The sequence below is a fragment of the Lactuca saligna genome, chromosome 7 (genome assembly GCF_052625555.1).
Source record: "Lactuca saligna cultivar CGN05327 chromosome 7, ASM5262555v1, whole genome shotgun sequence".
NCBI classification, from domain to species: domain Eukaryota; kingdom Viridiplantae; phylum Streptophyta; class Magnoliopsida; order Asterales; family Asteraceae; genus Lactuca; species Lactuca saligna.
In genome coordinates this window covers 138169331-138195275 of record NC_136423.1, presented here as the reverse complement: position 1 = coordinate 138195275, position 25945 = coordinate 138169331, and the positions used below count along the sequence as shown (strand labels likewise).

The following is a 25945-nucleotide window of genomic DNA, read 5'->3' as shown; positions in this document are numbered from 1 at the left end:
ACATCTCGGTAGTCAGGAATCGAAAAAAGAACTAGATGGCATAGATGGGTTCTTAGCAACAAATTTTATTTAATCACCTCCTCCGAATTAAAAAACCCTTTTGGAGAAGCATAAAAAACAGTCTTTTGGATTTTGTTAAGGATAGAGATGAACACAAACACACAAAGCAATTTCATTTATGGTCTTATCGGTATTCAATAATTTCATTTATGGGTTCACAGATGAACATCAATTCTGTTTATAGGTTCATGGGTGTTCTTCAATTTCATTTTCAGAGGGAATGTATTGTTGATAGGAAAACCCATTTGATAAAGATGAATATGCTATGTAATGCTTGTGTTATAGATGTATCTTATAGAGAGAAAATAGAGATAGGAAGTGAGTTGGGGAGAGAGATGATGGTTGGGATAATGATTTTTATTTTTTAATAAATATATAACAAAAAGAAATAGAGAAAACATATAAAAATTAAATTTATGCTTGTAATAGTCATTTCAAGTTTGATATGGACTAAATCCATAAAAATCAATTTTTTGAGGGACCAAAACCATACAAAATTATTTGTTTCGGAGCATTGATTCAAATCAAAAAGATTTTAGATTCTATCCATATTTTTTTACATACACGAGGATCAATTTTACAGTTTGCTCTACATCTATAAATCAAGTGTTTTCTTATCATTTTGTGAAATGATGAGAGTACAAGAAGGTACCATACATACAAAGATGAGGCTTTAGGTTCTCTCTTTCTCTTTCTCTCTCTCTCTCTCTCTCTCTCTATATATATATATATATATATATATATATATATATATATATGCAAATAGAGAACCATTATTAATCAGTGAACTAAGAAATCAATCCAAAACGTCGAAATTTAAAACCATCAACGGCAAAATGAATGGTTGCAGATTTTTACAATGGACGCACATGCATCATATTATAACAAAACTTACTTCTTTTTCTTTATTTTAATTTTTTTAGGACATGTTTTTTGTCGAAAAAAAATCAAATATATTGTTGTTCGTGATTTTTCGTCCTCGTTCCATAGAGATTCATATTGATATATAAAAATGATTTTTTTTTTCAAAAAACTCACTTTATTATTTTTTTTGTTTGTTGAAAATTTAAGGTCTATTTTTTTATAAAAAAAAATTAATAAATATCAAAATTCATATTTTTAATACTCCTTAAACATAGATTCATATTGATATTTAAAAAAAAATTCAAAATTTCAGTTAAAATTCAGATTGTGAACGTGTTCATATTCACATTGTGTGTCTGCTCATATTCACCTTATGAATAATAATAAGTCGAATTCACAATGTGAAGAAATACAATTGTTGATTTTACAAAACTAATTTATAAGTAATGAAAACGTTCAAAAATTATAAAACTACATGGAATATATTTCAATTCAAATGTCAAAGAGTTGAAATATTAAGTCAAATTCACATTGTGAATGTTATAAGTTGAAATATTTACAGTATGAATTCACAATGTAAATCTGAACTGATCGAGTTTTTATTTTATTTTTATTTTTTTTAATCAGTGTTCATGTTTATTAATTGAGTACAAAAAAATTAATATTTTTGGTATAATTAGTTTTTTTAGATAAAAATAAACTTAAATATTGAAAAAAATAACAAAATGAAGTTTTTTTTTTTTCGAAAAAAAAGTTCGTTTTTTATATATCAACATTGACCTTTATAGAAAGATGACGAAAAATCGTGAACAACGGTATATTCGGTTTTTTTTTTCAATAAAATATGTGGCCTAAAAAAATTTAAACAAAAAAAATGAGTTTTTTTTTTTTTTTTGTAAGGAGATTGATTTTTTGGTATAATAACACTATTCGTCTTCTCCTATGGACCCGCCATCTTCTTCCAATCGATTTCTAACACTAGCTTTGTTCATCTGTCTTCCCTTTCGTTCTCGGTTAAAGTTGTTTGCCCTCAATTAATTCCACAGTCGGTTCCCTGTCTGCTCCACCCATGTTGTAGCCTAATGCGTACCCTCCGTCTGTACGCCGCACGTTTGTTCACAATTTGTCTACTTCACATGGTCCATGTTTGATTTTTGTTTCATTGTATGTTAAGTTTGGCTATTGTGTTTGAAAAACATGACCTTTGAAGCCTTAATTCGCACTTCAGAACCTATCAGATAATTCGTATTTTGAAGCTTTTGATTTTTGGGTAGGTACGTTGAGATTGGATGCATAATTGAATTCCTTTTCTTCAATTTGTATGTTGGTTACACAATTATTGATGATCATGAACCAACACGTGTATCGACTTCAATTTCCACCTCCGTGTTCTGAGAAAGGTTTCAAACTACAGGTGGCGTCTTTAACATTTTTCTTTGTTCAAGAAATGAATTTTTGCATTTTTATCCGTTGATAGCATCATACTTTCATTTGTATCCGATAATACATTATGATGCTACTAATGGATAATAAGCAAGTATGATGCTATTATGATGTAAAAACAAAATATAAATTATGATGCTATTACACAAATTAACAAACAAAAACAACAGGAGCAGGGGAAATATTATTTAAGAACTGCAAAATCATAAAACTAAACCCAAATATAACTCTATAATGTTAAAAATAAACAATCTATAAAGTAGAATGCTATTAAATTATTGAAACAAACATTTTTAATGCAGTAAAATCAACTTTTGGATATTTTAAGTGGATTCTCCCTTTTAAAACTATTTCAACTTTTGTAAAGATACTAAGAAAGATTGCGCTTTAGCTCTGCATTGGGAGATACAACTTTAGAAAAACGGTATTTGGCCAACGGACTCGTCGCTGTGCTTTTCTCAACATTAGAGGCTGGAGTGATGTTATCTCCCGTGAATGATATTGCATCCTTTTTTTTAAGTACATAAAAAATGTTAGTTAAGTAGTAATGCAAATAAAGTTAAATTAAAATTAAACTTTAAATCTAAAATAAATAGCACCTTGAAATTGGTAGTTTCTTGAGATGTGACTTCAAAGGTTGCAGTGTTGAATGAGTCGGAATCAACATGCTACAAATAAGAACATACTAAGAATGTATTAAACAATATAATAGTATAGGGATTAAATAATTTGTGCAAAATTAATACCTCGTCAACTGTAAACTTCTTTTCAAGTTCAGAATGTATTTTACGGTCAGCAGTCAACTTTCGTATTGAATACCCTTGTACTTTATTTTTCAAATTATATTCAGAAACTTCAATCAGAAACGCAAATTTCCTCTCAAGCAAATCAGTGATTTCAACTGGGAAAATAGCAGTATTACCATCCTACAAGACAAATGGAATTGAATAACATGTAAGATAAAACATGAGAAGAACAATTAAGTTGTATAGTAAAACAGACCCAACCTCATTAAAAATTTCCAGCAATTCTTGTGCATTTTTTCTTAAAAGCCTATTAGCATCACCATCAAAAAGAGTCAATGAAATTACTCCTGTAGGATCTTGGACTCTAATTGGGATTTTAAACCTAAACATATTAAAAAACAATAATGAAATATTTCATTAATGTGTAAAAAAATAATAACAATAAGAAAGCTTAAAGTATGTGTCCAATACCTAGGAAGAACAGATACTACAACTTTATTGTTGCAGATTGAGGATGAACACACAAACATTTTTTTGCCGTTTGATCCATCATTTAGCTCAATGTTCATCATAATATCTTCATCAACCTTCTTATGACACAATTTACATCCCTAATAATACCATGAAAAATCTGTGCACACACGCTTAACTGTACCAAGCACAATTACTCGGCTTACCTATAAAAAACAGAAGTTGTTTTAGTATACAATCAATTGAAATTAGGTAAAACTTGAAAAAATACCTTTGTGATTTCTTGGATTTCGGTAATGGGTTTGAAGTCATGTTTCAAAAGAAACTCATCGGTCTCATAATACAACAGGGATGATGAATCTTTGCTACAATTAGCAGATAGATTTTCAAAAGAATTTTTGGAAACCAAACTGTTCATGAATAAAGTTTAATCTTTGTTATGTAAAAATGCATAAAAACAATACAATATTAAGAAAAAAAGATGGAAGCTATCTAACGTGTTCTTGAATAGTAGGATTTCTTCTATGTTAGCATTGATGTAAAGCTTGGTAACAAAGTACCAATTTGAAACAGACAAACAACCTGCAAAAAAGAGTTATATTTTAGGTTTCTGTATAAAATATGGAACAAATATTAATTTTTATGTTGTAGTTATTTGAGTAGGGTGAAAACATTACAATTGGTTCCCAATAAAATATACTATCATTTTGTTGTTTAAAGTGGGAGGAATTTTTTACTTGTTAAAGTATAATGTTGTTTTTTGCTTTTGATGTTCTGCACTAAATTTTACTTTTGGAAAAATAATATAAAGATTCAGGGGCAAATTAGTCATGAAAAAGAATAATAGTATACGTTATAATGAAAAAACTATAAAAAATAATTTTATAGAGTACAAATGTGCATATGATGCATATTGTCTATAGGTTAGTTGTTTAATTTAAGCTTTATTTAAAAAATTGGATTTGTGAAGGGACAATAATGGTAACCAAACAAAAAATATTATAGTAAGAAACATACCTCGATAATCAGACACTTTTCCAAACTGAATAATTATTATAACAGTCCTTTCTTCCGGATTATTTGACACATAATCAACAAATTGTTGAGCATACTCATCCCATAAAGTAACACTCACTTTTCGGCCCCTGAAAAAATGAAGTAAGGGGAAATGAGATTGTTATACAGGTAAAATAAAATTGTTTGTGTACAATAACCGGTTCTCACTCTAAATCTTGGATTTGCACATTCTGTCTACGTGTTTCCTTGCCATGCTTTGACATAAAAGTCTCCTTTGGAAAATATAAAAGCACGTGACCAATTACATCTAGAGAAAATCAAAGTATAACACAAAGTAGAACATAGGTATTAGGAATGGTAATGTAAGAAATAAAAGTATAATAAATTAAATAATTAAATTTAGATTAAGCACTAACCGACTGGTGTTTTTTCTAGAATATTATTTCCAATGATTGTTTGGTAGTTCTCAAAAGAAAAACCGTACAGAGGACCCACAAAATCATTGGATTTGGTAACCATTGTGATTGGACAGAAATGTAATTTGTTTGAATTATTCACAAATTTGTTATCCGCAGTGTTTTCACCAACTTGAGGATTCTCGATATAATAAGATTCATTTTCAGCAAGCATCTTTTCAAATCTGAAAACCCACCTACTTGGAACTTGAGCTTCAATTTTAGTACCCTATATGCAAAAATCATAATTTAGAATAATAACATAATTATTAGAATACAATTGAGAAGTAGTATGCTTAACAAAAAATGAGCTAAAAAACTGAAAATTGAATAAATACCTCTTCATCAACTAATATTATATCAATACGAAAAGTCTTCTTCTTATCATAAGTTAGTTGTTTAGTCAATCGAATGACTCGAACTTTCAAAGTGAACTTCTCATGCGACAAATCAAGTTGTCCAAGTAGTGTGATGTTTTTTGGAGCCATGAATCTGTAAGACGCACAACCTACAGAAGCTACATTATAGACAAAGCTAATAAAACTTAAGTCATAGTCCAATAGTTTAATTTGGGGGTTATCAATTATAAGAAACAAACACCAATTAACAATATGAAACATTATTACTCATTCAAACAAAATATAAGTATTATGTTATCACGAACAAAAAAAGATAACAAACAAATTCTTAATTAAAAGGACGATACTACCCTTATACCCAAGTGGAACTTTGGGGGTTATCAATACTTATTCGTAACTGTAATAACGCCAACAATAAACATTTTGAAACATTTTTTACTCATTCGAACAAAATAAAAATATTATGTTATAATGAACAAAAAAGATACATAATCTAATATATTGTGGCAAATTTAACATTTTCTAATTTTTTCCAAAACAGAATGTACACCAAATTGAAAAAAAAAACAGTCACATTTATGATTTTTTTAACAGAAAAGTTGTTGTTTTTTTTGTTTTTTTTGCAGAGTTAATCGATCACGTGTGAAGGGATAATTTGATGCAAGTGACATTTTACAATCTTAATTGAAGTCGTATATTAAGATTCCTACAAACTTGCAAATTACACCAAGTGGGTTATTTAACACATAATACTCATTTTGAACAATTATCGAGAAATACATACCAAAAACTGTTATGAGCATATAAGTCATAGTCCAATAGTTTAATTTGGTTGAGGCATTTTAGCAAACACATAGAGTGCGATATATGAACATTTTAGCAAACATAAAAAATTAACCATCTGAATGAAGCATTCAATCAACAAATCATATAAGATTCTTCTTTGAACATTACCAGATGATGGTATGTATAAGATGAAGGAAATAAAATACATACCTGTATGCAGACTGCGTTGAAGAAGAATAACAATGACAGCTTCTACAGATGGGAAATTGCGAGAATGATAGATGATAGCAAACATATTTATACACAGTTTTGATTATAGAATCCATTCTGTTTCCTAAAATATTGAGATGTTACGCTGTGAATCTCAAAATCAAATCCTTTATCGTAGCCTATAATTTCAGGAAAACGTCAATTCCCTGTCAGTTTTTGCTGATTTTTAGGGGATTTAAAATTGACATCCAATTATACGCAGAAAATTTTGTATCGAATGATGGTGACGAGATATACGATACAGGAATGTGAGCGTGAGAAACTTGTTTTGGTAGGGAAAATGGAAAATAGTGTTTTTTAAGAAAATGTAGTGTTCGTCCGTTTTTTTTTTTTTTTTTTTTTTTGTATTAAAAATGTCATTTCAATCATGTGATATCGGCAGTTGTTGGGTATAAGCCTAAAGCCTTTATATCCAATTTACTTAGATTTTTTATCTAAATGACCATTATGACGTTTATATCCAATTTACTTATATTTTAAATGTATATTAATAATTTATTTTCATTATTTTAAAATTGGCATACTTCAAAAAATGATAATACACTAATATGAAACTCTTAAAACATAAATCAATTTTATTTGTTAAATGTTGTTATTTTGACCATTTTAATGGCAAATAATCATTTTGACAATGATACAACCATATTGAATTCTACTTGAATATTATTTTCATTTTTTTAAATGTACAATTACTAAAAAATTTATAATTAAATGATTAATGATTACACATTCATATTTATTTTTTCATGGTATAGTAATATAAAGTTGAATTTTAGAAATAAATATAAACGAAATGATGAATAATTCAATAACCGAATCTATATTAATAAAAAAAAGTATTGAAATATTTTAAAAAATTACTCACAAATTTCCAAATACTTCTTTGAATACAACATTTGACGTTTTATTGCTAAGGTTGCCATCACTATCTAAAACTAATATTTTTAATCCATCTTTGCTTTTAACTCTCGACAATGCAACATACAATTGTCCATGAGTGAACACTGGTTGTCTAAAAAATAAACCGACTTTCGATAGTGATTGTCCTTGAATCTTGTTTATTGTCATTGCAAAACATACAGCCAATGGAAATTGTCTTCTTTGAAACGTGAAAGGAATTCTTTTTTCTGAAGGAGTTAAGGTCATTCTTGGAATAAAAGTTCGGTTTCCTATATTACTTCCGGAAATTATCTCTGCTTCAATCACACGGTTACCCAATGTTATAACTCGTAGTCTCGTTCCATTACACAATCCACTTTTCGGATCAATATTCCTCAATAACATAACTGGAACACCGACTTTTAATACCAACTTATGGATCGGCAAACCTGACGGTTTAAGACCATTTAGAACATCCGGCGAATACAAACTTTCATCAATGTCATTATGAACAAAATCTGAATGACAAAGACTGTCTGAACTCAAGTATTCTTTTTCATCACCTGGAAATAGTGATAACAGTCGATCATTTATTTCCTGAACAACTTCGTTTTTCGATGCAAGGATTGCTCTTTCTTGAAAAAACCTGGGATGCTTGGCATTTTCAATAATAGAAGGATAGACAAATGCAATTAATGAACCGATTGGATCAGATGAATCAGTAATGAGAAGGTCATCTGGTATATCAATAATTGCCTCACCATCATTGAAACCACTAACATTTCCTTCTCCTATATCCAAAAGCCAGTTTGCAAAGGCCTTTGTTTCCTCAATGTCATTTGTTCGATCACTCAACCTCATGTTTTTTGTTAATCTTAAGACTTTGCAATCTGGCCAAATGTAGGAGGAACTTAATGAAGCATTCACAATGTCTTGTCTGCTTCCGTTTGGAACAAAAGGTAGAATCTGCCTAAAATCGCCTCCAAAAACAATTTATTTTCCTCCAAATGGCAATTTTGAGTTGCTGCGAAGATCACGACTCAATATATCCTTCAAAGATCGATCCAACGCTTCAAATGCATGTTTATGAATCATCGGTGCCTCGTCCCATATAATCAATGATGCTCGTCTTAATAAATCGGCAACATCACTATCCGGCGCGAACGAACAAAAAGAATCCTCAGTAAGATTTATAGGAATTATAAAGCGAGAGTGTGCCGTTCTACCTCCGGTAAGTAATAACGAAGCAATACCACTTGAAGCAACATTTAAAACGATTTCACCTTCAGATCTTAAGGCTGCAGATAATGTCTTCCAAAGAAAAGTTTTCCCAGTACCACCATAGCCATATACAAAAAACACGCCTCCTTTTTTTTTGTTGAACATGGTTCATGATTTCGTCAAAAACACCTCTTTGTTCAACTGTTAATGAATCCAACAAATTAATCAACTCGTTGTGTAGAACGGTCCTATCAAAATCTAGCTCCTCGGTTATCAAACGATTGTTTGAAGAAGATATAGATTCATGATCTGGGTAAGGCATCCCATAATAATCTTTGAGGCTTGAGTTGTTTTGAAGTAAAACTTTTTCAATATCATAAAGGGTCAAGTTCTTAAGTTGATCCTCAGTAAGCGATAAACCTATATAAATTGAAAGTTAATTATTTATAAAGAAATATACACAATCATAAGTATATAGAAATAATGTTTCCAAAAATAATATGTTAACATATTACGAAAAAAAAATGTAATTGTGAATAAAAAATACTTATTAAACATAAGTACATTATTAATGCATATATATACAATTGTTAAAAAATATCATAATACCTGGAGAATTTAATCGCTTTTGTTGATTGTATAGAATTCCATCAGATAAATATTTCCATGTATTTTCCTAAACACAGGACGGGTTAGACAAACTATTCGACTTTAGCATAATTGCAAATAGAGATCGCAAATAATAACCAGACCCTGAATGACTGGCTTCCTCGATGGCATCAATGTATTCTCTATCATCTTCTAAAAGTCCAAGAGCATAACATGCCTCTCTAAAAGTAGCATATTCGTGTCCCTTTACCGTGCAGATATCTTCAAACGATTTCGGACCTTTGACTTTATTTAAAAGAATTCTTAAAAAATACGCTTCACCGAGATTAGGTGAAACTGCATGAATTCTACCGATCGATTTTCCTATTTTTCTTGGCTTCCAGCAACAATCTTTCAATTTCCATACAAATTTTGTAGGAAATTCAACGTATGAAAGTTTTTGTGCGTCTTTATTATGTTCGTTACATGTCATCCAAGCTAAGAACATCGAAGAAGAAACAGATTGTTTGTCAAGGACATCGTCGATATCGTCGTCTGCACCATACACAACATTTTGCTGTCCAGGAAGATGGAAAGGAAGTCTAACAACAGAAGGATACCTGTAAATAATTATTATTTAATTAAGAAAAATAATTAGTATTTAAAATTTATCTTTTTCTAAAACAAATTTTGTTTAGTGCTAATACCGGTAATGAACGTCAAATCCAAATATCCGCCACGAGGCTTCACATGCCGACAAATATCTACAATCGTAGTATTTCTTTATTTCATCAACTGCATCTTCAGTATCATCTGCATTGTTGCTTTGGACAACTGTCAAGGTAGCCCTATCAGGACCCTTGTTAATATATTTAAACAAATACTTGATGGAAGCACCCTGATTGCACCATTCAACATTAATGTGAGCTTGATATCTTTTCAAAAGGACTTTGTGATATGGAACGACACTTCTGTTGTCTAATTTCACACCTGACTTTTCAACAAATGAACCATCATTACGTCTCCTGTATATAGGATAACCATTAGAATCAATAGAAGTATGATCGAAGAATGGTTTTGGGAAGTTTTTTGAACACTTGTTCTCGATCATGCATGGGCATTTAGGATTATCACCACCACAAGGGCCATGCATCATGAACTCGCTGACAAGTGCATATAATTCCGGATCCTCATCTTTGTTTGGAATTTCAACAGAAATAACTCGATCAATATGTTCAACGGTAGGCAACTTGTCATCAGAGTGCATGAATAGACATATGTGGGCGTGAGGCAAGCCGCGTTTTTGAAACTCCACCGTGTAAACAACTACATATGTATATTAATAAATATCATATTATAAAATTTTGATAATATAACAAAAAATAACAGCTATAAATATAAACATATAAAATTATATTTGTGGTTATATAACATACCTGCTTGGACCGAACCCAATAATGCATTTGTCTTTAAGTCTGTAATCAACGAATCGAGCTTCATTTTAAATAGCCTAGATAGGATATCTGGCCTGTCTTCGGGATTAAGCGTTGTATCCTTAAGAAACCTTTTAATTTCTGGCCACTTTGGATTACATGTTATAGTTATGAAATAATCTGGGTACCCATACCACTTACAAAGAGACATGGCATCTAAATAGTTCTGCATCATGTACCGTGCACCACCCGTAAAAGAAGAAGGCAAGATCACACGTTTTCCGATATTGGAAATATCAGTATTTCCATGACTTTGTAGGCTACGCAAAGTTTCATAAGATTCACATCTAAGAACTTTTTGCTGGTTGCGTACGTAATATAGCCGCTCACTTTCCATCATCGTGTAGGCATCAACCAGGAATTGTTGAAAAAGTCTTTTTGAATTCAAAACTAATGAAAAAATATTCACCCTGTCTTGAATTCTATAAGCAAAGAACTCTCTCATTGTACAGTTGCGTCGTTTGGTATCCGTTGAAGGCGTAACACCTCTATGAGGGATGTCAACTCTATATCCATCATCTCCATAAAGAAAGAGTAGTGGGTATTGAAGAGCAAGGTAAGCAGGATGTAATTCATTTATACGTTGTAGACGTCCTGATTGAGTTGTTACAATGATATCTCTATTATCAATTGAATCACCAATGTCACCAACAATCAAGGCAGCAACCTCAGAAGCAGTAGGTAGGTTATACGTTCGTCCATCTGTTTGCCTTCTTCCTATAAGACGTAACTTTAAATCCACATGAGGATTTTCAGAGAAACAATCTCTTGCCCTTCTATACCACTTAACCAGTTCATTTGTTGAATCCAACATAACCTTCAAGAACTGTATGGTCTTGATATCAAGTGAATGAGAAGGTGATATGCACCCATCTTTTTCTTTACTGTTAAACATAGGTTGTATGAAATATTCAGTAATTAAATAATTAATTATATAAAGATAATAAATTAAAAAAAAAGCACACGGAAATAAATATGAAGACAAACCTGAAAGTGTTTTGTCTATTTGAAATTTCGTTTTCAGTATCATATATGTAAAGTTGAGAGAACTTTGGTTTGGATCCATATGAAGGTATAAGACTTCCCATATTATGATAATTTTGACCGCTAAGTCTGAAAGTGTACGGAGCATTGCCTTTGTTAATGGAAGAGTCAATTTTTCCACCCATCGAAGTAAATGAAAACATCGAATTGAAGCGACGAATATTTTTCATGAAATATTTGGATTTGGGATCAAGCTGACGATACAAATTTAGGTATTCTGGAGGCGCTTCTTTTAATTCAGGAAGCTCAACTTTGCCTTTACCACAACACATCGAAAAATATGTGTTCTTCCCAGATTTATTACCTCGATGGGCTTCATCTTTCCATAATTTTGCATGACAGATAGCACACACAAGAGTCTCATCACCATGGTCCAAGTAGTCTGATATATATAAAAAAGTTGTTAAAAGATAGAAAAAAATTAAAGTTTAATAAAAAATTAGTTTCATTAAAAATAAATGGAGTTATAGGTAACGAACATTACCATTTGAGAGACCTGAAATTACATCTTTAAGAATGTGATGATCATTTAAGTCTTCATTTGATGTCAAGTCAAGAAAGGGTATAGCAGATATATTTGCATTCTTCCTTTTTAAAGCTTGTTTCCTGAACGATAAATTTATGGAAGAATCTCGAGTGATTCCTGATGAAGTCGATGACCTCATATCATTGAATAATACAGAATACTGTCCATTTCCTGAGGACAATGTTTTAATTGTTAGTATTGAATTTAGAAATTAATTAGATATAAAAATAAAAAATGTTAAAAGAAATGTGTTTGTACCGTTTGAAATGTCAAATAACAGAGTTCTTAGATTAAAATTGGAAGTAGATTTGGAAGTTTGTTGAACACGACCAAGATTCGCTATAAAATCAAAACAATAGTAACTACAGATATGTATTAATTTGTTGAAAAATAAACAAATTGATTTGGATAAACATATATTTTTCAAAGATTATATATATGGAATACATGTCGGCGTGGTGGGCATTGTTTGATTGTTAGTATTGAATTTAGAAATGAATCGGATACAAACATGAATTGAAACATGTATAATGCATGCAGATGGACATAAGTAACATATAAAATAAGAATTATTAGAGGGAATGTATTTGTACCGTTGGATATGTTAGATAACGGAGTTCTTAAATTACAATTGGAAGTAGATTCGAAATTTTGTTGAACACGACCACGATTAGCTATAATACAGAATACTGTCCATTTCCTGAGGACAATGTTTTAATTGTTAGTATTGAATTTAGAAATTAATTAGATATAAAAATAAAAAATGTTAAAAGAAATGTGTTTGTACCGTTTGAAATGTCAAATAACAGAGTTCTTAGATTAAAATTGGAAGTAGATTTGGAAGTTTGTTGAACACGACCAAGATTCGCTATAAAATCAAAACAATAGTAACTACAGATATGTATTAATTTGTTGAAAAATAAACAAATTGATTTGGATAAACATATATTTTTCAAAGATGATATATATGGAATACATGTCGGCGTGGTGGGCATTGTTTGATTGTTAGTATTGAATTTAGAAATGAATCGGATACAAACATGAATTGAAACATGTATAATGCATGCAGATGGACATAAGTAACATATAAAATAAGAATTATTAGAGGGAATGGATATGTTAGATAACGGAGTTCTTAAATTACAATTGGAAGTAGATTCGAAATTTTGTTGAACACGAACACGATTAGCTATAAAATAAAAACATTAGTAAATACAAACACATATCAATTGTTTCAAAAGAAACAAACATATTTGGATAAAGGAATATATTTTATATACTTTATGGAATACCTATTGGCGAGGTCATATCATTACATTTTCTCTTATCCAAATACATTTTTCTTTGTTGTCTTTTGACTTTGGGATCGTTATATAATGAACCTTTGTTATTAACAATGGGAGAAGATTGGAAACTTGTGTTCTGATATCCATACGCTATATTTGGGTTAACATTTTCATCAAAATGGGTAACATATGTAGAATTATCTGAAGAAATTATATGTTGTTGCCGATAACCCACATCTGATAAAAAAAAGTAACAAAAATAATTAAGAAAATACATTAATTATATAACATAAAGCGTGGATTGGATATAATACAATACTTTGTATAAGTTAATTGATATCAACCTCTGAAATTACAATATAAAAATTTCAACTGTATACAAACGATTACCAATTGGCATGGTAGACGTAACATTGGATTTTCTTTTATCGATGCATGTAGATCGACATAAGTAACATATAAAAAAATGTTAATAGAAATATATTTGTACCGTCTGAAAAGTTAGATGACGGAGTTCTTAGATTAAAATCGGAAGTAGATTCGGAAGTTTGTTGAACACGACCAAGATTAGCTGTAAGATAAAAACATTAGTAACTACAAATATGTATTAATTAGTTCAAAAAGAAACAAATTGATCTCGATAAACAAATATTTATCTAAAATTATATTATATATATGGAATACGTGCCGGCGTGGTGGGCATTGTTCGATCATTAGTATTAAATTTAGAAATGAATCAGATACAAACATGAATTGAAACATGTATAATGCATGCAGATGGACAGAAGTAACATATAAAATAAGAAATATTAGATGGAATGTATTTGTACCCTTGGATATGTTAGATAACAGAGTTCTTAAATTACAATTGGAAGTAGATTCTAAATTTTGTTGAGCACGACCACGATTAGCTATAAAATAAAAACATTAGTAAATACAAATACATATCAATTAATTCAAAAGAAACAAACATATTTGGATAAAGGAATACATTTGATATACTATATGGAATACCTATTGGCGTCGTGGTCATATCATTACATTTTCTCTTATCCAAATACATTTTTCTTTGTTTTCTATTGAGCTTGGGATCATTATATAATGGACATTTGCTATTAACAATGAGAGAAGATTGAAAACTTGTGCGCTGATATCCATATGCTATAGTTGGGTTAACATTTTCATCAAAACGGGTAACGTGTGTAGAATTATCCATATGTAATTTTCTATGTTTTTGTCTTTCTTTAGGGTCTGTAGAATCCATATCTTGTTCGAAACCGTTTTTTTATATTCCTGTAATAAATAGTGTAACGAAAAGTGTTAATTTTTTTTAATTAAGTTGTTATTTTTAAGACAATTGAATATAGTTTTGTTTGTAATGACAGTGTTTATGCCGTTATGATCATTGAATATAACCACAAACATAACCATAAACAGACTCAATTCCACAAGAAACTAAAAAACCCACATCAACGATGGGTGTTGTTCCGGCTGCAACCCATTCATACACATAAAACAGTATTAAAGACACAAATACAAACGACATACATAATTACACACAAACACACGGTCATAACACGGTTAAAAAAAAATAATTGATTTCAGCGCTGTGTAGAAGCATATTCCAACCTTGCGTAGAAGCTGCAAGGTAACAAAATGTACACTTTATCTAAGCAAATTAGTATAAAATAATGACAGTAAAATGTATGCAGGATGTTGCATTTTTGAAAAATAAATGTCCACATACACAAACAATAAAACACAGTAGTTTCAATTTGGTGTTTAAAGTGGTAGAAATGTTGTAGTATACTCACATTTTATAAATTAAAACGACATGTCACAAAGTAGTTAGTTGAGAAGGTAAAAATGTTAATTTACAACAAATACACAAAATAAGGAAATCATGATACAGATGTGGATGGAGTGTGGATGCAAAATAAGACCGAAAAAGATATACAAAAGAAGTTTTGTGCAGCACATATAGAACATCTAAAAAGTTAATAATACCTCAAGTACCACCTACCCACTTATACTCTCAAGGATGTACCATTCAGATAGACAACGATTTGATAGATAAAGTCGTCCCCCATAACAATTGTACCACCTGTGGAGATAACAAACAAATACTTGATTAAAAAGACGTTACTACCCTTATATTCACAAGTAAGTTTGGGGGTTATCAATTATGAGAAACAAACACCAATTAACAATATGAAACATTATTACTCATTCAAACAAAATATAAGTATTATGTTATCACGAAAAAAAAAGATAACAAACAAATTCTTAATTAAAAAGACAATACTACCCTTATACCCAAGTGTAACTTTGGGGGTTATCAATACTTATTCGTATCTGTAATAACGCCAACAATAAACATTTTGAAACATTTTTTACTCATTCCAACAAAATAAAAATACTATGTTATAATGAACAAAAAAGATACATAATCAAAATTTAACATTTTCTAATATTTGCCAAAACAGAATGTACACCAAAATGAAAAAAAAAAAAAAAAAAAAAAAAAAAAAAAAAAAAAAAACAGTCACATCTATGATTTTTTTAACAGAAAAGTTGTTTTTTTTTTTTTTTTTTTTTTTTTTTTTTTTTTTTTTTTTTTGCAGAGTTGTTTTTAATCAATCGATCATGTGTGAAGGGATAATTTGATGCAAGTGACATTTTATAATCTTAATTGAAGTCGTATATTAAGATTCCCACAAACTTGCAAATTACACCAAGTGGGTTATTTCAACAAACATAATCCATTAACCATCGGGGGGGGGGGGGGGGGGGGGGGGGGTAACATAGCAAGTAGTTATATCATCAAACACATAATACTCGTTTTGACCAATTATCGAGAAATACATACCAAAAACTGTTATGAGCATATAATCAAACAGTTAGTGTGCAGGGATAACTTGATGCAAGTGACATTTTTTAATCATCATCTGCTCCTTTATTAAGATTCTCATAAACTTGGAAATTACACCAAACGGGTTATTTCAACTAAACTAAACCATAAACCATCTGGGGGATTACATAGCAAGCAATTATATCGTCGAACACATAATCTTCATTTGACCAATTATCAAGAAATCCAGAACAAAAACTGTCATGAGCATATAATCAAACAGTTGGTGTGCAAGGATAGTAGAATCGTACCTGTAATAACGCCAAAAATTAAACCGAGAACGTGTAAGATCGATAATTGCAAGGTTATAATAATATTAATAAAGTTAGTAAAATAATTTTTTATATAATAAAATTAAAAATGATTAGGTTATAATAAAAGTTAGTCAAATGATGATAGTTATTAGAGAAAATGATAAAAATAGCCATTTACACTAATGGTATTACAAAAATAGCCAAAAAAAATCGAAATTACAAAATTAATCAACGATTTCACAGATGGAAATGTCCCATCTGCGAAATGAGCATCTCATCTGCGAATGTACAAGCACCTAAAGCATAGCTGTGCTTTAGGTGCTTGTACATTCGCAGGTGCTTTTAATTTTTTTTTTTTAATTTTTTTTTCTGTATATATAGGGGTAAAATCGCAGATGGAATACGTCCATCTGCGATTTATTCTCACTCTATCTGCGAAATTATTGTTTTTTTTTTTTTTGTATTTTTTTTAGTTTGACTATGAAATGAATTGGTTTGACTACGAAATCATGTTGCTATATAAAAAGTTTTGTAGATTGTTTTACTTTCTCAGTCAAACCAATTCATTTCGTAGTCAAACTAAAAAAAAAACCAAAAAAAACCAAAAAAAAAACCACAATTTCGCAGATAGAGTAAGAGTAAATCGCAGATGGACCTATTCCATCTGCGATTTTACCCCTATATATACAGAAAAAAATTAAAAAAAAAAAATTAAAAGCACCTGCGAATGTACAAACAACTAAAGCACAACTAAAGCACAATTGTGCTTTAGGTACTTGTACATTCGCAGATGAGATGCTCATTTCGCAGATGGGGCATCTTCATCTGTGAAATCGTTGGCTAATTTTGTAATTTTGATTTTTTTGATTATTTTTGTAATGTCATTAGTGTAAATGACTATTTTTATCATTTTCTCTAGTTATTATCATTATCCTTTAACCTAAAAAGTAAACCATGTACAACCCTCTTCTATATTACTTTTTTTTTTTTTTATGTTTTTTCTTGCGTTGATGGTTTCATGGAAGATTTTATTTTTAACATGATTGATGGGAAAAATACATACTTTAAAAAACTTAAACTTATTACTTTGGTTTATTGTAACTGTTATCTACTTAGGATTTTATAAAGTTTTTTAGTTTCCTTGAAGTAATAATGCGTAGATGAATTTTGAATTTCGGGTTCCTTATATTGATTTTTTGTTTTTACTCAAGTGAAATAGTTTTGCTTAACTTTATGCCATATGTCATCAACGACAACACCAAAGAAGTAGATTTGCTATTTTAAGCTTCTGAGTTTGTGAAACTTTGAATAGTTCTTAATTATTGGTATGGGTGCAAACGAGCCGAGCCGAGCTCGAGCCTGGCGAGGCTCGACTCGAGCTCGTTTAAGTTATATAAGGCTCGAGCTCGAGGTCGATTCGATTCGAGTTTCCTTGTGCTGAACTCGGCACATACACCAAGTGGGTTATTTCAACAAACATAATCCATTAACCATCGGGGGGGGGGGGGGGGGGGGGGTAACATAGCAAGTAGTTATATCATCAAACACATAATACTCGTTTTGACCAATTATCGAGAAATACATACCAAAAACTGTTATGAGCATATAATCAAACAGTTAGTGTGCAGGGATAACTTGATGCAAGTGACATTTTTTAATCATCATCTGCTCCTTTATTAAGATTCTCATAAACTTGGAAATTACACCAAACGGGTTATTTCAACTAAACTAAACCATAAACCATCTGGGGGATTACATAGCAAGCAATTATATCGTCGAACACATAATCTTCATTTGACCAATTATCAAGAAATCCAGAACAAAAACTGTCATGAGCATATAATCAAACAGTTGGTGTGCAAGGATAGTAGAATCGTACCTGTAATAACGCCAAAAATTAAACCGAGAACGTGTAAGATCGATAATTGCAAGGTTATAATAATATTAATAAAGTTAGTAAAATAATTTTTTATATAATAAAATTAAAAATGATTAGGTTATAATAAAAGTTAGTCAAATGATGATAGTTATTAGAGAAAATGATAAAAATAGCCATTTACACTAATGGTATTACAAAAATAGCCAAAAAAAATCGAAATTACAAAATTAATCAACGATTTCACAGATGGAAATGTCCCATCTGCGAAATGAGCATCTCATCTGCGAATGTACAAGCACCTAAAGCATAGCTGTGCTTTAGGTGCTTGTACATTCGCAGGTGCTTTTAATTTTTTTTTTTTTAATTTTTTTTTCTGTATATATAGGGGTAAAATCGCAGATGGAATACGTCCATCTGCGATTTACTCTCACTCTATCTGCGAAATTATTGTTTTTTTTTTTTTGTATTTTTTTTAGTTTGACTATGAAATGAATTGGTTTGACTACGAAATCATGTTGCTATATAAAAAGTTTTGTAGATTGTTTTACTTTCTCAGTCAAACCAATTCATTTCGTAGTCAAACTAAAAAAAAAAACCAAAAAAAACCAAAAAAAAAACCACAATTTCGCAGATAGAGTAAGAGTAAATCGCAGATGGACCTATTCCATCTGCGATTTTACCCCTATATATACAGAAAAAAATTAAAAAAAAAAAATTAAAAGCACCTGCGAATGTACAAACAACTAAAGCACAACTAAAGCACAATTGTGCTTTAGGTACTTGTACATTCGCAGATGAGATGCTCATTTCGCAGATGGGGCATCTTCATCTGTGAAATCGTTGGCTAATTTTGTAATTTTGATTTTTTTGATTATTTTTGTAATGTCAGTAGTGTAAATGACTATTTTTATCATTTTCTCTAGTTATTATCATTATCCTTTAACCTAAAAAGTAAACCATGTACAACCCTCTTCTATATTACTTTTTTTTTTTTTTATGTTTTTTCTTGCGTTGATGGTTTCATGGAAGATTTTATTTTTAACATGATTGATGGGAAAAATACATACTTTAAAAAACTTAAACTTATTACTTTGGTTTATTGTAACTGTTATCTACTTAGGATTTTATAAAGTTTTTTAGTTTCCTTGAAGTAATAATGCGTAGATGAATTTTGAATTTCGGGTTCCTTATATTGATTTTTTGTTTTTACTCAAGTGAAATAGTTTTGCTTAACTTTATGCCATATGTCATCAACGACAACACCAAAGAAGTAGATTTGCTATTTTAAGCTTCTGAGTTTGTGAAACTTTGAATAGTTCTTAATTATTGGTATGGGTGCAAACGAGCCGAGCCGAGCTCGAGCCTGGCGAGGCTCGACTCGAGCTCGTTTAAGTTATATAAGGCTCGAGCTCGAGGTCGATTCGATTCGAGTTTCCTTGTGCTGAACTCGGCACATACACCAAGTGGGTTATTTCAACAAACATAATCCATTAACCATCGGGGGGGGGGGGGGGGGGGGGGTAACATAGCAAGTAGTTATATCATCAAACACATAATACTCGTTTTGACCAATTATCGAGAAATACATACCAAAAACTGTTATGAGCATATAATCAAACAGTTAGTGTGCAGGGATAACTTGATGCAAGTGACATTTTTTAATCATCATCTGCTCCTTTATTAAGATTCTCATAAACTTGGAAATTACACCAAACGGGTTATTTCAACTAAACTAAACCATAAACCATCTGGGGGATTACATAGCAAGCAATTATATCGTCGAACACATAATCTTCATTTGACCAATTATCAAGAAATCCAGAACAAAAACTGTCATGAGCATATAATCAAACAGTTGGTGTGCAAGGATAGTAGAATCGTACCTGTAATAACGCCAAAAATTAAACCGAGAACGTGTAAGATCGATAATTGCAAGGTTATAATAATATTAATAAAGTTAGTAAAATAATTTTTTATATAATAAAATTAAAAATGATTAGGTTATAATAAAAGTTAGTCAAATGATGATAGTTATTAGAGAAAATGATAAAAATAGCCATTTACACTAATGGTATTACAAAAATAGCCAAAAAAAATCGAAATTACAAAATTAATCAACGATTTCACAGATGGAAATGTCCCATCTGCGAAATGAGCATCTCATCTGCGAATGTACAAGCACCTAAAGCATAGCTGTGCTTTAGGTGCTTGTACATTCGCAGGTGCTTTTAATTTTTTTTTTTTTAATTTTTTTTTCTGTATATATAGGGGTAAAATCGCAGATGGAATACGTCCATCTGCGATTTACTCTCACTCTATCTGCGAAATTATTGTTTTTTTTTTTTTGTATTTTTTTTAGTTTGACTATGAAATGAATTGGTTTGACTACGAAATCATGTTGCTATATAAAAAGTTTTGTAGATTGTTTTACTTTCTCAGTCAAACCAATTCATTTCGTAGTCAAACTAAAAAAAAAACCAAAAAAAACCAAAAAAAAAACCACAATTTCGCAGATAGAGTAAGAGTAAATCGCAGATGGACCTATTCCATCTGCGATTTTACCCCTATATATACAGAAAAAAATTAAAAAAAAAAAAAATTAAAAGCACCTGCGAATGTACAAACAACTAAAGCACAACTAAAGCACAATTGTGCTTTAGGTACTTGTACATTCGCAGATGAGATGCTCATTTCGCAGATGGGGCATCTTCATCTGTGAAATCGTTGGCTAATTTTGTAATTTTGATTTTTTTGATTATTTTTGTAATGTCATTAGTGTAAATGACTATTTTATCATTTTCTCTAGTTATTATCATTATCCTTTAACCTAAAAAGTAAACCATGTACAACCCTCTTCTATATTACTTTTTTTTTTTTTTATGTTTTTTCTTGCGTTGATGGTTTCATGGAAGATTTTATTTTTAACATGATTGATGGGAAAAATACATACTTTAAAAAACTTAAACTTATTACTTTGGTTTATTGTAACTGTTATCTACTTAGGATTTTATAAAGTTTTTTAGTTTCCTTGAAGTAATAATGCGTAGATGAATTTTGAATTTCGGGTTCCTTATATTGATTTTTTGTTTTTACTCAAGTGAAATAGTTTTGCTTAACTTTATGCCATATGTCATCAACGACAACACCAAAGAAGTAGATTTGCTATTTTAAGCTTCTGAGTTTGTGAAACTTTGAATAGTTCTTAATTATTGGTAGGGGTGCAAACGAGCCGAGCCGAGCTCGAGCCTGGCGAGGCTCGACTCGAGCTCGTTTAAGTTATATAAGGCTCGAGCTCGAGCTCGATTCGATTCGAGTTTCCTTGTGCTGAACTCGGCTCGAGCTCGTAAACAATTATACAAGTTCGGTTCGGGCTCGGGCTCGACTTGTTTTTTATCTGACGTATCTAAATAAGCTTAAGCTTGGCTCGAGCTCGTTAAGAAACTCGTTTACTAATACCCTAAATCCATAATTCCCCTAATATGTTTTTATTTTAATATATATAAATAATATTAAATTATATTATATAAAGGCTCGTTTAGGCTCGCGAGCCTAATCAAGCTTAATGACATAGGCTTGAGCTCGAGCTCGTTTAATAAACGAGCTTAATATTAAGCTCGAGCTCGGCTCGGGCTCGTTTAAATTCGATTTCGAGTTGAGTTTTTAACGATCCGATCTCGAGTAGCTTGGCTCGTTTGCACCCCTAATTATTGGTGTTCAAAATTTTTATTTTGGGGTAATGTTGCAGATTTGTAGATGAAATTTTGTTGCATTGTGCTTGATGACAATGATCTTTGGGTTCTTCAAGTTAGGTAATCTCGATTCAAGTCGGAACAGATATTAAGAAGTGGCAATTAACTTATTTAGATAGGCATATGTCAAAATAACCTAATTTCTGTTTTCGTGACTTTATTTCAAAAAAAAATCATCATTAATTTACCTTGTTTTTGTAAAATAAGTAAACATACAACCCTGCCTATAACACTAACACACACAAAATAAATAAATAAATAAAACTATTTACTAGTTTTCATTAAGAAGGGGAGGGCTCATAATTAACTATGGTTTATGGTCTTGGATATTTGGGGCTTTATAAATTTGAATTTCCAAATAGAAAAGTGATATGATTTCGATGGTGGGTTTAACTTCAATTGACGATGGCAAGGCGAAAGAAGAAAGAGTTAAATGATAAAACACTCATCAATATGATATATATACAAAGCAATATGTAAATAAATTTGTTCACCTAAAGCTCTCCAATAATTGCCCTTTTAAGTACAAGCTTTGGTGCCCATGTATCAATAACATCTTTTGAATGCTCTACAGGGGTAAAACCGTAAAAGTGAGAAAAAAGAAGTAGCAATATTAATAATAGGTTGAAAACTGGAATGAAACTATTCAAGGATGAATTTACCTTAGCTATCCATTGCTTTGATAGTTTAACATTTACAAAACCAGGTCGAGCTATGGAGCATGATTCTATCATGTCAGATGCTGGAAGATTTGGCTTTTATTTTAGCCGATAAGCTCATCGAATTGTTGCTATTATTACCAAATGAAATTTGTAAATTAATACAAGAAAAATATGCAAAAAAGATAATGATTTTATGATGACGATGCTCCCAAAAATATTGTAATTATATTTATATATCATTGGTAATTACCAAATTCCTTTTTGGCACAGGTAGCGATTAAAGCCACCACTTCTGTCTCCTCAGGGATGGTGACTTTTAGTGAGATTTCAAATACTTTTGCTATTTGTTCTTTAAGGGTTCGTATATTTTCTTCCTCTTTACACAAAAGTATTGATCATAATGTATAAGTTAATAGGCTTACGTCTGCATCTGCCATGGTTGATGTTGAATGTGCCACTTAATTGGAAAGTTTCTTCTAGATAGTTCTTTTAGAGTACCTGTCTAGTTTTGCAGTAGCAATAAATTTAAGAATTTAACATATTAATAATGTAAGTAAACAAATTGAAAATTTCAGTTATTTTACTAACCAAATGGTTAAGTAGATTAGAAGTGAGAACCGATAAAAAGTCACCTTGTCTCCATCACAACCGAACCCAATCACATTTAGATGGCTGTTTCACAAGTTTTGCCCCAAACCCATCATCGATTTTGTAAATGGAGCATATCTAGAGAAACCCAACATAAATTCTCTCATATTTATCAAACACGGCCTTCATTGCTGCCAGGCGACAAACTGATTAAATATAAATGATCCAAGAGACATGATTTTTAAGGCTTACAGATGGATGATGGTGCCGATGGTGAGCGCCAATGGTTGGTCTCTGTAGGAAGTTAAGGAAGGTTGTCGATGGGTACCTTGAACGGTACGTCGAACGCCAGTATGTCGATATGCCACGACCGCAGACGGACCACCGGTGTAGAGAGATAATAGAAGAGAGAATGTGAAGTTTGCAGTGGTGGAGGTAGAGTTGTCAATGTCTATTACGGCAGAGGTGGACTCGCCAACATATACGGTGTCCGACTCCATCTCCATCTTCTTCGGTTCCAACTAGTATTACACTCCATCTCCACCATCTCCATTCCAAATCTAAAAATGAAAAAGAAAGAAAAAATTAGGGCTCAAACCATGGAGGGATCAAACATCGACCCAAATCAAATAACATAAAAACGGACGAAAGTGCAACTTCAAGAGAGCGGCGACGAAGGAGAATAGTCGATCTCAACCGGTGACGATTAAAAAGAAAAAAACAGAGCGAGAAAAGATGAAGCGGTGGGTTAATGAGATAGTCAAACAAAGACTGCAAATCAGTTACACCAATCGAAATGTGATTGAATAGGAAAACGGCCAGAAGACAACACATGGAAAGTAAAACAACCAGAAGACTACACGTGGAAATCAGTAACATTTAATACGAAGTAGGGAATTTAATAAGAGAAATTAAATTGATTCCTACTTTTTATGCCTACAAATATGTCTACCCAATAAAATTATGACAAGTGTCATCTTTCCATATTTTTTAAACTAAATGATTAAGACTATATTATTAATATATCAAATACAATTAAATTGAATGGTGATTTGTTATAATTTTAGTGGGTAGGAATAATTGTAGGAGTAAAAGGTAGGAGGCAATTTAATTTCTCATTTAACAATAACCAAGAAAGTTAACAATAACCAACAATGGTAGGAAAATAAAATTACCAAACAGTTAAAGACAGCAAAATATAGGAACCTACAATGATAGAAAGAGGAATGTAAGTTGGAGGCCAAAATTGACAGACAAAAACACGAAATATGATTTTAAAAAATCGACTAAAACTTTGACAATATGCAAATCACAAGGACTATATATGTAATTTACTATAAGTATTATTTAAAAACTCAGTTTTTTTAGAGCTACTCATTTTTTTAGATCATAAACACACGTAACCCTTTTTTTTTTTTTTTTTTTTTTTAATCTTTTACACAATGACGAACCCCGTGATTGCATGACTCCAAATCCGCGGTGATACGTTTCCCAAGTAAATGATCTCTGGTCACTGACAATATTCATTTAATTTTTTATTCAACTTTATATCTAAATTATACAGAGATTATCAAAGTAAATGATCTCAATCTAAACTTTTCATGAAACCAATATCAAATACTGTAGGGACCGATCTAAAGCAATGAGAATGGGGTTGTGACCCCAACGATCTATCAATTTACTATTTTATTTATGCGTATAATGGGCAAAAAAAACTCATGGAATTTTGTTTTCCATAAAGAAATGCCTTTAATGAAATTAATGAGAATTAAAGAGGCCTTCAACCAAATTAAATTTTGGGCGTTGGCGTCAATTCCCGAGAGTTTTCTTAAGGTAATTTTCTCATTTGGGCAAGTCTCTTCCCCATAGTTTTCTTATTTTACAAGGTAATTTTCTGATTTGGGCAAGTGAAAACAAGTGAAAAATTAATTTTTATTTATTTATTTTTATTATTATTTTTATTTTATTTTATTTTATTTTTGTAACTAAAGTTTTTCACATGAATTTAAATTTTTGTATTTTAATATTATAAAACATAAGTTTATAATTTATGATGCTTTAATTTTATTAGTAACTAGATGTGGAACCCGTCTAATACACGGGTTGATTTAAAAAAAATTTAAATATTAAATTAAAATGTAAATATAAAATATTTTTAATGTACAATTTTATATAAGATTTAAATAAAGAAATCTATTTATTGCAATTTAATATCATATATATGATATTTAATATTTTACATATACTTATATATGACTTTAATTTTAAAAATTGAAACAAATCAAAAATTGACAACTGGATAATATTTATTTCAAAAATACCACAAAATGACAAGTGTCAAAACTAATGAGAGATTGACATGTGGCAAAAAAATATTCGTTTATTAAGGAGAAT

The 25945-nt window shown here is 30.6% G+C and overlaps 3 protein-coding genes and 2 long non-coding RNA genes across 9 annotated transcripts; all 5 read right to left on the bottom strand.

Moving 5' to 3' along the window:
* Nucleotides 1–3590: 3590 nt before the first annotated feature.
* LOC145004025 (replication protein A 70 kDa DNA-binding subunit A-like) lies at nucleotides 3591–6792 on the bottom strand. Of its 3 annotated transcripts, none has more exons than XM_078962929.1 (8): nucleotides 6412–6792; nucleotides 5395–5573; nucleotides 5018–5285; nucleotides 4809–4908; nucleotides 4602–4729; nucleotides 4082–4166; nucleotides 3856–3994; nucleotides 3591–3790 (listed from the first exon to the last, which is right to left on the bottom strand). In XM_078962929.1, exons 1-8 carry the CDS (start codon nucleotides 6494–6496, stop codon nucleotides 3725–3727), a joined length of 1050 nt encoding a protein of 349 aa, XP_078819055.1. In that variant the 5' UTR covers nucleotides 6497–6792; the 3' UTR covers nucleotides 3591–3724. The 3 variants fall into 3 exon arrangements, with proteins under 3 accessions (XP_078819055.1, XP_078819057.1, XP_078819056.1); XM_078962931.1 differs by having other exon boundaries at nucleotides 3856–3949; XM_078962930.1 differs by having other exon boundaries at nucleotides 5395–5564.
* A 484-nt stretch (nucleotides 6793–7276) lies between these two features.
* LOC145007281 (uncharacterized) lies at nucleotides 7277–8211 on the bottom strand. The gene is made up of 2 exons (XM_078966248.1): nucleotides 7457–8211; nucleotides 7277–7289 (listed from the first exon to the last, which is right to left on the bottom strand). Exons 1-2 carry the CDS (start codon nucleotides 8209–8211, stop codon nucleotides 7277–7279), a joined length of 768 nt encoding a protein of 255 aa, XP_078822374.1.
* Nucleotides 8212–8343: 132 nt separating this feature from the next.
* LOC145007280 (uncharacterized) lies at nucleotides 8344–14211 on the bottom strand. Its single transcript, XM_078966246.1, has 11 exons — nucleotides 14193–14211; nucleotides 13999–14079; nucleotides 13605–13745; nucleotides 12481–12561; nucleotides 12181–12393; nucleotides 11640–12078; nucleotides 10596–11536; nucleotides 9867–10485; nucleotides 9319–9779; nucleotides 8761–8991; nucleotides 8344–8717 (listed from the first exon to the last, which is right to left on the bottom strand). The coding sequence occupies exons 1-11, from the start codon at nucleotides 14209–14211 to the stop codon at nucleotides 8344–8346; spliced, it is 3600 nt and encodes a 1199-aa protein (XP_078822372.1).
* Nucleotides 14212–14932: 721 nt separating this feature from the next.
* LOC145006493 (uncharacterized) lies at nucleotides 14933–16724 on the bottom strand. The gene is made up of 3 exons (XR_013662915.1): nucleotides 16671–16724; nucleotides 15516–15612; nucleotides 14933–15149 (listed from the first exon to the last, which is right to left on the bottom strand). It is a non-coding gene; the product is annotated as an uncharacterized LOC145006493 (long non-coding RNA).
* Nucleotides 16725–20165: 3441 nt separating this feature from the next.
* Nucleotides 20166–24301, bottom strand: LOC145006158 (uncharacterized). Of its 3 annotated transcripts, XR_013662820.1 has the most exons (6): nucleotides 23804–24301; nucleotides 23552–23689; nucleotides 23386–23465; nucleotides 22964–23091; nucleotides 22796–22869; nucleotides 20166–20435 (listed from the first exon to the last, which is right to left on the bottom strand). It is a non-coding gene; the product is annotated as an uncharacterized LOC145006158 (long non-coding RNA). The 3 variants fall into 3 exon arrangements; XR_013662819.1 differs by having other exon boundaries at nucleotides 23552–24301; XR_013662821.1 differs by having other exon boundaries at nucleotides 23386–23461; nucleotides 23552–24301.
* Nucleotides 24302–25945: the final 1644 nt, after the last annotated feature.

Excerpts from the sequence above, each read along its gene's own strand:
- LOC145004025 (XM_078962929.1), bottom strand. The coding sequence starts at position 6,496 with ATGTTTGCTATCATCTATCATTCTCGCAATTTCCCATCTGTAGAAGCT. Across the intron at positions 4,909-5,017 it reads TCTAGAAAAAACACCAGTCG|ATGTAATTGGTCACGTGCTT; the intron begins GTTAGTGCTTAA and ends GATTTTCTCTAG. Across the intron at positions 4,167-4,601 it reads AAAAGTGTCTGATTATCGAG|GTTGTTTGTCTGTTTCAAAT; the intron begins GTATGTTTCTTA and ends TCTTTTTTGCAG.
- LOC145007281 (XM_078966248.1), bottom strand. The coding sequence starts at position 8,211 with ATGAGGTTGAGTGATCGAACAAATGACATTGAGGAAACAAAGGCCTTT.
- LOC145007280 (XM_078966246.1), bottom strand. Across the intron at positions 12,562-13,604 it reads TCCCATTGTTAATAACAAAG|CGAATCTTGGTCGTGTTCAA; the intron begins GTTCATTATATA and ends TTGATTTTATAG. Across the intron at positions 8,992-9,318 it reads AGCCAGTCATTCAGGGTCTG|GTTTATCGCTTACTGAGGAT; the intron begins GTTATTATTTGC and ends CAATTTATATAG.